Consider the following 13,342-nt stretch of genomic DNA (forward strand, 5'->3'; position numbering starts at 1 on the left):
CCAATCTTTTATTCCTTCTTATTTTTTCCTACTTTATTTTTTTTTTATACTACTGATTTGTTTATTGGTTTATTTATTTTGTTGAATAGACTTGGTGTTAATGGATATTCTTATCTTCTTCCTGAATTGTTTTCTTTCCTGAAAGTCCAGTATTTCATCAGTAAGATGATATTGAGTATACATTTTTTTTGTAAACTAGACTTGTTAGATTAAGGATGCTCCTATTAATTTTTTAAAGTCTTTAGTGGGTGTTGAATTTTATCAGATAATTTTCCTTTATTGAGATGATTATATGAATTTTATTTTGGTAATTTGGTGAGTTACAATGATTAATTTCCAAAAGTTAAATCAGCCTGCACTCCTGGAATAAATTCCATTGGTTATGTAATGCATTCTTTTTTTAATACAGTCTGTATTTGATTTGCAAAATTTTGTTTAGGATTTTTGTGTCTGTTCATGAGAAATATCGGCCTGTAAATTTCTTTCTTGTAATGTCATTGTGAGGTTTTGGTGTCAGAGTTTTGGTGACCTCATTAAGGATTGGGAATTGTTCTGCATTTTTGTGTTCTCTGGAAGATTGCATATGGTTCATTGAGTACTTGTCTATTTTATTTCCTTCATTATACTACTTTGGGTTTGACTGATGTCTTTTCCTAGCTACTGCAGGTAGAAGCTTATATCATTAATTTTTCAACTTTTCTTAAAAATGAATTTTAAATATGCATTTTTAAAGCTATAAATTTTCCTTTTAGCATAGCTGTAGCTGCATCTCACAAATTTTGATGTTGCATTTTCATTACCATTCAGTTAAACGTATTTTCTAATTTCCATTGTTATTTCTTCATTAACTAACAGGTTATTGGTTTTCTGTTATTGATTTCTAGTTTAATTTCACTGTGCTCAAAACATACAGCATAAGATTTCAATCATTTGTTATTTGTTGACTTGCTCTGTGGCCCTGTGTATGACCTAGTTTGGTCTATATTCCTTGAGTACTTGAGAAGAATGTGTATTATGCAATTGTTGCATATAGTAGTCTATGCATGTTAGTTACATTGAGTTGTTAATAATGATGTCAAATCTTTCATATTCTGAGGGGTTTTTTTTCCATTTGTTTGTTGTTTTTTTGGTCTCCTTGTTCTTTCAGTTACTAGAAGGAGTATATTAAAATCTCCATTATTATGGATTATTCCATTTTTCCTTTTACGTTATAGATTTTGAAACTGCAGTTATGAGTTGTATGCAAATTTATGATTGTTACATTTCTGTTGATTGATCCTTTTATTATAATAAACTATCCCTTTAGTATTTCTAGTAGTATTTCTTTTTATTTTATTTATTTGTTTATTTGGTCACACCACATGGCTTGTGGGATCTTAGTTCCCCAACCAGGGACCAGGGATTGAACCTGTGCCCCCTGCAGTGGAAGCACAGAGTCCTAACTGGACTGCCAGGGAATTCCCCCAGTAATATTTCTTGATTTAAGTCAACTATCTAATATATAGTGACATCACCATACTTTTGATTAGTGTTTACATAGTATTCTTTTTCTTTTAACACATATGTGTCCTTAAGTTTAAAGTGGATCTCTTGTGAACAGAATATAGTTGAGCATTTTAAAAATTTAATAATTCTGTTATTTTATTGAAATGAGGGGTCTATATACATTTAACGTTGAACATGATATAGTAGGCTGTCCATCTATCAACCTGATACTAGTTTCCTATTTGTCTCTTTCTGGTCCTTCTTTGAATTAATCAAGCATTATTTGTTCCTCTCTACTATTTTTTTAGTTATACATTTTTTATATGTGCATATGCATTTTTTTTTTTTTAAAGGATTTTCTTATTTATTTATTTATTTATTTATTTATTTATTCTTGGCTGTGTTGGGTCTTCGGTTCGTGCGAGGGCTTTCTCCAGTTGCGGCAAGCGGGGGCCACTCTTCATCGCGGTGCGGGGACCGCTCTTCATCGCGGTGCGCGGGCCTTTCTCTATCGCGGCCCCTCCCGTCGCGGGGCACAGGCTCCAGACGCGCAGGCTCAGCAATTGTGGCTCACGGGCCCAGCTGCTCCGTGGCATGTGGGATCTTCCCAGACCAGGGCTCGAACCCGTGTCCCCTGCATTAGCAGGCAGATTCTCAACCACTGCGCCACCAGGGAAGCCCTGCATATGCATTTTTAAGTAGTTGCCTAACAGATTACAATATGCATCCTTGGTTTATTAGATTCTGCTCTAAATTTGTACTTTTAACAGTTGCTGAAAAATACAAGAAATTTGCAACAATATAACTTCATGTATTCTGCTGTCCTTTATGTTAGTCTTGTCATATTTTATACTTCTACATATGTTTAAACTATACTACTCATTGTTACTATTACTTAATTATTTAATTAATTAATTAATTTTTGGCTGTGTTGGGTCTTTGTTGCTGCACGTGGGCTTTCTCTAGTTGTGGCGAGCGGGGGCTACTCTTTGTTGCCGTGTGTGTGCTTCTCATTGGGGTAGCTTCTCTTGTTGCGGAGCACAGGCTCTCGGCACACGGGCTTCAGTAGTTGTGGCACATGGGCTCAGTAGTTGTGGCTCGCGGGCTCTAGAGCGCAGGCTCAATAGTTGTGGCGCACGGGCTTAGTTGCTCAGCGACGTGTGGGATCTTCCCAGACCAGGGCTCGAACCCATGTCCCCTGCACTGGCGGGCGGATTCTTAACCACTGTGCCACCAGGAAAGTCCCACTATTATTTTAAATGTTAATGTTTTTATTTATCTACATATTTCCATTCTTATTAATTCCTCTAGTTCTGTGCCATTTTCATTTAGCTGGATGAATTCTCTTCACTTGTTACAGGTTATCTTAGCTTTTGTTCATCTGAAACTATTATTGTTTCATTTTTGTGTTTGGAGGTTATTTTCTCTTAGTATAGAATTCTAGGTTGTTGTTATTTTCTTTTTCTGTCTTAGCACTTTAAAGATGTCATTTTTAAAATATTTTATTTCCATTATTTCTGATAAAAAATAGGTTTTTAGTCTAATTGCCATTCACCTGAAGGTAATGTGTCTTATTTTCCCTGGCTACTTTTAAGATTTTCACTTTGACTTTGGTTTTTAGGACTTTGACTCTGAAGTATCTAGCCATGGTTTTCTTCATATCCTGCTGAGGTTTGTAGCACTTCATACGTTTGCTAGAGACTCATGTCTTTTGTTAGCTTTGGAAAATTCTTGAGCAGTATTCTTATTGCTTATGTGTTATTTTCTCTTCTCTACATTTTTTTTCTTTTGTTGGCCGCACTGCATGGCTTGTGGGATTTTAGTTCCCCGACCAGGTGTCAAACCCATGCCCTTGGCAGTGAGAGCGCGGAGTCCTAACCTCTGGACCTCCAGGGAATTCCCTCTCTTCTACTTTTGTAACTCCAGTTAGATGTGTTTTAGGCCTTTTCACCATGACGTACATGTCTTTACACTTTCTGTTCATATTTTCTCTCCTTTGTATCTTTCTGATGTGTTGTATTTTCTATATGTTTGTTGCTCCCTTTGACTTAAGAATTCTAGGCTTTGCTGAAATTCTCCATTTGTCCTGTTTGTTTTTTTGCCTTGAATATATCAAATCAGTCATTTTTTTTTTTTAAAGAAATTCACGTTTATTCATTTATTTATTTATTTATGGCTGTGTTGGGTCTTCGTTTCTGTGCGAGGGCTTTCTCTAGTTGTGGCAAGTGGGGACCACTCTTCATCGCGGTGCGCGGGCCTCTCACCATCGCGGCCTCTCTTGTTGCGGAGCACAGGCTCCAGACGCGCAGGCTCAGTAATTGTGGCTCACGGGCCCAGTTGCTCCGTGGCATGTGGGATCTTCCCAGACCAGGGCTCGAACCCGTGTCCCCTGCATTGGCAGGCAGATTCTCAACCACTGCGCCACCAGGGAAGCCCCTAAATCAGTCATTTTTAAAGTCTCTCAGATAACTCTAAAATGTGAATGACCTATGTGTCTTCTCCTGTTTTCTATTATTTCTATTTGTTGTCCATCTACTCTTTTTTTTTTTTAATGGAGATGAAATTCACATAACATGAGGTTCATCATTTTAACCTTTTAAAGTACAGGCACCCCTCAGAGATATTGTGGATTCAATTCCAGACCACCACAGTACAGTGAATATGGCAATTAAGCTAGTCACAGACATTTTTCAGTTTCCCAGAGCATATAAAAGTTATGTTTAGACTGTACTGTAGTCTATGAAGTATGCAGTATCACTGCGTCTAAAAATCAATGTACATACCTTAATTAAAAAATATTTTATTGCTAAAAAATGCTAACCATAATCTGAACCGTCAGTGAGTTATAATCTTTTTGCAATAGTAACATTAAAGAGCGCTGCTCACAGACCACCATAACATATATAATAATCATGAAAAAGTTTGAAGTATTGTGAAAATTACCAAAATGTGGCACAAAGACACGAAATGAGCAGATGCGGTTGGAAAAATGGTGCCGATGCACTTGTTCCGCACAGGGTTGCCACAGGCCTCTGATTTGTAGAAAAACATGGTATCTGTGAAGCACAGTAATATGAGGAATCCCTGTATACAATTCAGTGGGTGTTGGTATATTCACAGTGCTATGCAGCCATCGCCATTATCTAATTCTAGGACACCATCACCCCAAAAAAGAAAACCCATGACCATTGACAGTCAGCCCCAATTCTACACTCTGCCCGTCCCCTGGCAAAGACTGATCAGTCTACTTTCTGTCTCTCCGGCTTTGCCTATTCTGGACAGTTCATATAAATGGAATCATACAATGTATGGCCTTTTGAGTCTGACTTCTTCACTTAGCATAGTGTTTTCAAGATTTATCCATGTTGTACTGTGTATCAGTACTTCATTCCATTTTGTGGCTGAATAATATTGCTTTGTGTGGATATTTACCACATTTTGTTTATCAGTTCATCAGCTGAAGGACATTTAGGTTTTTTTCTACTGTTTGGCTATTATGAATAGTGCTGCTGTGAACAGTCACGTATAAGTTTTGTGTGAATGTATGTCTTCAGTTCTCTTGGGTCTATACCAGGAGTGGAATTGCTAGGTCATATGATAACTCTATGTTTAACTCTTTGAGAAACTGCTAAAGCGTTCTCCACAATGGTTGCACCCTTTTACAGTCCCATCAGCATGTACGAGAGTTTTTTCTCTGCATTCTTGCCAACACATGTTACTTTCTGTAGTTTTTTTTTTTTTTTAATTATTATAGCCATCCTAATGGGTGTTGACCATTTATTCTTAATTTTTTAGAATGCCTTGTAACTTTTAATTGAGAACTTAATAGACTTGTTAGGGCTGATCTATTTCAATTTTGACCTTAGTCCAAGGAGAGGCTTTTTTTTTTTTTAATTTTATTTACTTATTTATTTATTTTTGGCTGTGTTGGGTCTTCGCTTCTGTGCTAGGGCTTTCTCCAGTTGCGACGGGGGGGGGGGCCACTCTTCATCGCGGTGCGCGGGCCTCTCACTATCGTGGCCTCTCTTGTTGCGGAGCACAGGCTCCAGACACGCAGGCTCAGTAGTTGTGGCTCACGGGCCTAGTTGCTCCGTGGCATGTGGGATTTTCCCCAACCTGGGCTCGAACCCATGTCCCCTGCATTGGCAGGCAGATTCTCAACCACTGCGCCACCAGGGAAGCCCCAGAGAGGCTTTTTTGAAGTCTCAACAGAGAGACTGAATTGTTTATAAAGGCCCTTCTGATTTGGTGGGGTCTACACTCCAATCTTTGTCTCCCTCGAACTGGGCAGAAGCTGAAATCTCTTCTCAGCTCTTTTGCCTCCTAACTGCTGTTTTCTGCTAGTTTTCTTGAATTTACCCCTCTTTGTGTTTCTTCCTCTCTGGAACTTGGTTCTTTAGTTTCCAGCTCTCTGTTAGCCAAAAACTCTGCCTTCTCTCAGTCTAGAAGGACTGCCACTTTCTACTTGGACTCTATTTTCCTGTTATACAGCAAAGTAAAGGAAAAGCCGAGTTGATTATGGGGCTGATTTTCTGTTTTTCCGTTCTTTCAAGAGTTGTATCCCCTCTTGTTCCTCTCTGTGTACATTACTCTTCAGTGCCTTCAAATGGTTTCTACATTTGTCTAGATTTTATAACTTTTATTAGCAAGAGGGTTGGTTTGGTACAAGCTATTCTATTATGATGGGAACCACGCATACTGATGTTTCATGAATTGAATCACAAGAAAATGAAAAACTGATACCTATTGAGAGGGAGAGCATGAATTTTCAAGAGAAAATCTGGACAAGGATGTAGAAGAAAGGAATTTTATTTTCAAGCAAGAGGGCCAAGTCAGCCATATTGAAGGATGATAAAGGATGATTTAAAGTGAGATATGTGACACTAAGTTGATATTTAGTAAGTTTTTTGAAAACGGAACAAAGTGTTTAAAGAATACAAATTGGATGAAGAATTTAAGATAAGAATTGAAGAGAAAATATTTAATGAGCAATTATTGGATTGGATTTAGTAGTGAAGAAATTATGAGCTTGGCACGAGTGCTATTAGAGTAGTACTTGGTTCATTTTGTAAATGTTAGTGGTTATTAGGTGGTTGGAGATTTGAGTGTTTACTGTGATGTCTAAAGAACAATGTATATCTGGTAAATATGCCGGGGAGGATTGTGTTCGCAAAATCTGGGTGGTACAGACACAGTAAACATACTGGAGGAAGAGAATGACTGAAGTTCTAGGAATGGACGTTATGTTTAAAACGTAGACAAGTAGAGAAAGAAGGCAGAAATAGATTTGTAACGAACAATACTTCCCTATCCTCTTGCAGGATTAAAAAACTGGGGTTTGGAAAGAAACTAACTGTGTGCTTTCTCTACCCAAATATTCCCAAGAAGAGAGCCAGGTGTTATAGAGCACCTTGTATCTGTGTTTTTCCTTTCGCCCTTTTGTGAACTCTCAAGGTTAGTCAGTGATTTTTTTCACACTTTCATTAGGAAATTTGCCAAAGGCATCCTTTTGAGGCAGCTGTCTCTGTACCCTTGGAGGCCATCAGTAATGTTTCCAATCCATAGGAGTAGTCGGCACAAAAATGTTGGGCTGAGCTGAGTCTTTGCAGTTTAAAACATTCCCCCTCCAAAACCACTCCCCCTCCTCAAACAGTATAAAATATATCACATTTTGAAGCTTCTGGTCCTTAGTCTTTTGTTACTATATCTTTTCAGGTAAAATTCATCATTAACAGTAAATATACCCAAATATATTAATAATGAAAGGAGACTTAATTTTTAAAACATAATTTAAACAATAGTGGGCACATTAGAAATCCTTATATATAAATAAGAATTCTTTTTGTATAGAATGTTATAATTTTTAATTTTCACTGTAAAGTAGAATATACTTGAATCATGGTGTTCTTATGGTCTAAGGTGGTCGGATGACATATTCATGCTAATGATCTTGTGAAGTCTTTGGAGCATATTAAATATGATGTTGATAAGTCCATGATTAAAATGCATTAGAATAAGTTGAAATGCATTTGTGTTTTTGTCCCTATTCAACTGAATAGTATAGGCAACTGTTATACCATATGCATCTTTAGTATATTAGTCTGACTGTTTTTCTTGTTTTACTAAACTGTCTTCTTTCAGCCACCCACACAGAATATGCCTATGGGTCCTGGAGGGATGAATCAGAGCGGCCCTCCCCCACCTCCACGCTCACACAACATGCCTTCAGATGGAATGGTAGCTGGGGGTCCTCCTGCACCACACATGCAGAACCAGATGAACGGCCAGATGCCTGGTAAGTTTTTCTCCTCTAAGACATTAACACCGGAGTTGCTTAGCAACTGAAACGACGTGGGGGCTCAAGGGATACTAGATTGTTGATGACAAAACTGCTTTGAATGTCCCCGAGTGCAAGCTCTCTTAGAGTTTGTTAGCTACAGAGCTACGTGACCTGTATTCAGTGTTTATCAGGCTGCCCTTGGGCTTTGATGTAGCTGACACACAGCATTCCTCTGATGAACAGAACTGGCTAAATTTAGTCTGTCTGAAACTATGCAATACAGCTGGCTTTAGAAGCTTTTGGGGGAAAAAAGGCATTGCACCATGGCTTAAGAATTAAGATCTGTTTATAAAAATGTGTACCATTTCTCTGAGTTTTGTATTTACTTTAAAATTTATTGGTCTCAGAAACAGTATTGCTGGAAAAGACACATGGGGAGAAAAAACAAAACAAGCTCTAAAGTGCGCATGTACTTAGTCTTTCCTCATTGGTCTTTTGAAACTGAGTATGCATTTTTATGAATACATATGTTTATAGTATAATAGAAATATGGAAATCGATACTGAAGCAAAATTAAAAGCTGAAAAGCGTCAGCTTTCTTATATAATGAACCATTTACTATTTATCCATTTTAAGTTTAGAGCCACTTAAAATATCTTTCAGACCATTGGATGCTTATTTAGTTACCTTTTGCTGGTTTGAATTTTTAATCTGAAAAGTATCACTGTCTTTAAGCTATTTTGTTTTTGTAACATCAGTCACACCCATACCTATAATTCTTGGTGGGGCATATTTTTACTTTCTAAAGACAAAGGTTGTTTTCATTAACAAAAAGAATTAGCCAAATAGCAATAAATAGAGTAAATTAAAATAACAGAGCAATTTATTTTTAAAATTAGTAATATTAGCATCCTTAGGATAGTGTTGTCTTAACTGATTATGTTGGTTGGTAGCATTGGTGTCCAGGGACTGTGGGTGTAAAAAATGAAGCAAAAGAGAGCACAGAGCAAAAGAGGCCAGATAGCCTGGCTTATAGGAGATTGATGTGTGATGGGTCATGTAGGAGGGCTGTGGTGTCTTGGTGGCAACCTTCTCTTTCCTGCCAAGGCTTCCATGGTCATGGCCCAGTGGCCCTCCACCATGTGGAGGTAGGAATAAAGAGGTAACTACTTGTCTGGTTGTGGTCAGAAGCAAACTTCTTGCTTAATCCACATCTAGCTCATTAGGACACATTGCTTTTAAAACTGGTGGGGTAGTGCTAATGCAGGTTAGCAAGTTAGAGGAGTTTTGTGACTTTTTATGGTGGTACCTTTAATTAGGATTTTGACTCAACTTCTCCAGATAACATTCAAGCCTAAGGCTGAGGAAGCAAGCGAGCAGCAATATAATTATTGTTAATGTGACATATTCGTTTTTGTGTAAGGCCGTCTGGAGTAAGATATACTTTTTATGAGCCAGAGATTTTCAACCACTTATGACCTAGATTGTCCAGAATACCGTAGAGCTTCTAAAACAATTTATAGTTAGAGAGTTTACAGTTAGGTGTAGGAGAAGTTGGAAGTCCAGTTACTTATATTGTCTTTATTTAATAAGTTTTGTATAGTATTTAGCCAACCTTTTTACGCACACAAATTTGTAACTAGGCTTTTAATTTCCGATTTTAGTTTTGTTTTTAATATTTTATAATGTAAGTTGTAGTGCTTCTTATATGCTGTTTGATCTTGGTCGTATATCCTCGTAGTCTTAGGTTCCTTTTAAAAAAAATTAGATAATACGTATCTAATAAAAATAAAATAAAATAAAAAGGTACAAAAAGGCATACAGCCCCTACCTACCCAGACTCTTTGCTCCAGACAGGCATTGGTATCCAGTTATCCTTGAAAAACATATGCATGTATACATTCTATTTTCTTTCTTCTTATCCTTTTTTTAAAAACACAAATGGTAGCATACAGTAGATATTACAATATATCATTTTTTTTACCTCTTAAAGGTTTCTCTTGGAGACCATGAGTATATAAACATATATTTTGGAGACCACTCAGTATATAAAGAGCTGTCTCATTCCTTTTGATGACTGCATTACATTCTTTTTTATGGATGCCTCTAATTTATTTGGACAGTTCCCTTCTGACAGAAATATAGGTTATTTCTAGTCTTTTGGTGTTAAAAATTATGCTCTTGTGACTCTGTAAAATATAAATAAATAAGTAAAGAGATAAACTTACAATTTTGCATCCATATACATGCACACACAAAAATGTGTATGTTTATAGGATAAGTTCCTAGAACTGAAATTGCTAGGTTAAAGGTATATGCATTTTATTTTTATTCACTCATTCATTCATTCATTCATTTATTTATTTATTTATTTATGGCTGTGTTGGGTCCTTGTTGCTGCATGTGGGCTTACTTTAGTTTCGGGGGGCTACTCTTTGTTTTGGTGTGCGGGCTTCTCATTGCGGTGGCTTCTCTTGTTGCGGAGCACGGGCTTTAGGCGCACGGGCTTCAGTAGTTATGACATGCGGGCTCAGTAGTTATGACATGCGGGCTCAGTAGTTGTGGCATGCAGGCTCAGTAGTTGTGGTGCATGGGCTTAGTTCCTCCGCAGCATGTGGGATCTTCCTGGATCAGGGCTCGAACCCGTGTCCCCTGTATTAGCACCACTTCCCCTGCACTGCGCCACCAGGGAAGCCCTAAAGGTATATTCATTTTAAAATATGGTAGTTATTGCCATATTGGTCTACATAAAAATAGTACTTAATTATACATTTATATTCTCTCAACGAAGTATGAAAGTGCTTCTTTCTTCATAATATAATTGGAACAAAACTTTTGATCTTTGCAAATCTAAAAGGTGAAAAATGGATCTCATAGTTTTAATTTGCCTTTTTATTATATTAAATAAAGCAAGCAATTTTCTCATGTTTTATGACCCCTTTTGTAAAAGTTTTCGTGTGAAGTGATCATTCCTATACTTGGCCCTTTTACTGCTGGTGGTCTTTTACTTGCTTTATATGTTAAGTAAGTAGTTTGGTCTGTGATAGTTCTTGTAAGTAATTTTTTCCCAGTTTATCTTTTTATTACTTAATTTTGTTTTATTGGTCATGTGCAAATGTTTTATTTTTATGTACTCTATAACTCTTTTATGGTTCTGGGTTTTTTGGCATACTTAAAAAGGCCCTTACAGTCCAAGATTATTTTTAAAATTCTCCGTTTTGAAATACTCTGTAATGATTTCTTTGCTTTTTCTTCTTTTTTAATGTTTAATTTTTTTATTAATCTGGACTTAGTTTTGGTAGAAGGAATGTGGTAGGGACCTAACCTGTATTTTTCCAGATATCTACTCAGTTGTTAAACATCATTTATTGAATTATTTTTTCTTTTGCTCACTGATACTTAATGTCAGCACCATTGTCATTTACCAAATTATGCATTTCAGTCACTTTCAGACTGTGCTCTAGGTTTATTGATCGGTTAATCAGTTCATTTATGTGTTAATACTACATACTTCTAATTCAGCTTTATATGTTTTTGTCTCTTATAAAGCAAGTCCTCCTTCATTACTCTTTTTTTTTTTCCAGAATGTTCCTGGCTTTTCAAAAGCAACAGTTTCTTAATCTGTAAAATGATAATAATGTCCACCTCACAGTATTTGCTGTCATTCGTGTAAAGCATTCACTTTGTTTGCTACTGATTAAATACTCAAGTTATTGTTTGTGCTATTGTTACATTAATGCAAAAAAAAATAAATAAGCTTTTTAAGGTACTTTTGTATAGATCATCTGTTTAACTTTCATATTTTGGTTCTGATCACTTTTCTTCAAAGGGCCTAACCATATGCCTATGCAGGGACCTGGACCCAATCAACTGAATATGACAAACAGTTCCATGAATATGCCTTCAAGTAGCCACGGGTCCATGGGAGGTTACAGCCATTCCGTGCCATCGTCCCAGAGCATGCCGGTACAGAACCAGATGACCATGAGTCAAGGGCAGCCGATGGGAAACTATGGCCCCAGACCAAATATGAATATTCAACCAAACCAAGGTAAGTAAGCTTTATAAAATTCTTGAGTAGGATGCTCCATTAGCCTTCGAAAATCAAACAATTTTTTCAGACTGTTAGCTGATTTGCAAAATTACAAGTTTGAAGTGAGGAACGATCATACCCATAGAAAAGGAACATCAAGTTCGAAACCAGCTTAAAATAATTTTTTCCTTTTACATTTAGAAATTAAGATGCTCAATTTAGCTTTTTAAGCTTATTTATTTTTATGTCTTTTGGACAGTTTATTTGAGATTTTATATTTTTGGATTTTTAAGCTAATCAATGAATAACCAAACATTTGGTTAGAGCTAGAAAACTGAGAAAATATAATTTTATCCTTATAAGTACACTCCTTAAAAAACATCTGTTCTGTGGTTCATTTTACTTGTGAAGAATATATTAATTTCTGTGAATTTCCCTTGATTTAATGTTTTCTGATGCTGTGTTTCAGCATTAAAGGTAATTTTAACATCATTTGTTATTAGAATGTTCAGTGGAGGTGCTGCTGTATTCTTATATTCTTAGAGCGGTGTGAAGTCTATTAAAGTTTATTACCAGTCTCAGAGAATCAAATTGTTATCATGTTTCTCTTTTAAGTATTCTTGTGAATAATAACTAAAAACCAGTAAGTGGCGCTCTGTTCTGCTAATTGCCTGGGAAAACATTTGGCCTGTTGCCAGCCTAAAGCTATTTCAATTATGAAATGTGGTGAGGTTAAGAGTCTAAGAATTAAATGTATTTGCAATAAAATTTTCTAGATTTTGCTTATGAAAAACGCATCACCAAAGTACACCCAGAAAAAGGAAGTTAATGTTAATCTGTTGATCATGATTTTTGATGAAATAATATATTGTAATTTTAAAATATTAATACAGATATTTTCTGTAATTTAGATAAAATACACCGGAAACAAAGGGAGATAATAGAACAAATTGTCAATGAATGCAGCTTCACAAAACTGGCACTTGCTCCATTTTTCCCCGCAAAAGTTGTTCAGTGCCCATGGTGGAGTATTTTCTTTTTTTTTTTATTCTATCAATTAAAGGTTCAAAACAACAGCAAGATCCAGTCAGTGCTAGATCAGAAGGGGGTTCAGATGTTTCTCTGTACAGTTTGGTTACCAGGAAAAAGCAGAAAAATTGATAGTGATTCTTTACAGCAACCGCCGTAGTTATGGTACACTTCTTAGAAACTGTATTTAAGGAAAGGTAGGATGTGCGCAAAAGTGGATGTTGCTGCAGTGTGGTTTGATAAGACATCATAAGATCTGAAGAAGAAAAAATAATGCATGCAGCAGTGTGTATGTAGAAAATAGTTAACTGTTTTTGGAGAAAGGACTTGAAGTGTTTATAGGAATTTTTTGTTCAAAACATAGGGACCAACTATTCTTTCTATTTTTTTTTAACTAAAATTATTTTTCTTTTATTGAGTTATAATTAACATACAATATTAGTTTCAGGTGTACAACATCATGATTTGATATTTTCACACATTATGAAATGATCACCACGATAAGTCCTGTTACC

General features: G+C 36.3%; 1 protein-coding gene across 4 annotated transcripts in view; it reads left to right on the forward strand.

The window, feature by feature from the left end:
* Positions 1-13,342, forward strand: part of SS18 (SS18 subunit of BAF chromatin remodeling complex) — a 76,527-nt gene that overhangs the window by 29,975 nt on the left and 33,210 nt on the right. For all 4 annotated transcript variants that reach the window (XM_007197581.2, XM_007197582.3, XM_007197583.2 and 1 more), the window contains exons 4-5: positions 7,627-7,780; positions 11,595-11,816. In XM_007197581.2, coding sequence (XP_007197643.1) covers positions 7,627-7,780; positions 11,595-11,816 — 376 coding nt within the window. The remainder of the gene's footprint in view (positions 1-7,626; positions 7,781-11,594; positions 11,817-13,342) is intronic.

Source organism: Balaenoptera acutorostrata, chromosome 13 (genome assembly GCF_949987535.1).
Source record: "Balaenoptera acutorostrata chromosome 13, mBalAcu1.1, whole genome shotgun sequence".
NCBI lineage: Eukaryota > Metazoa > Chordata > Mammalia > Artiodactyla > Balaenopteridae > Balaenoptera > Balaenoptera acutorostrata.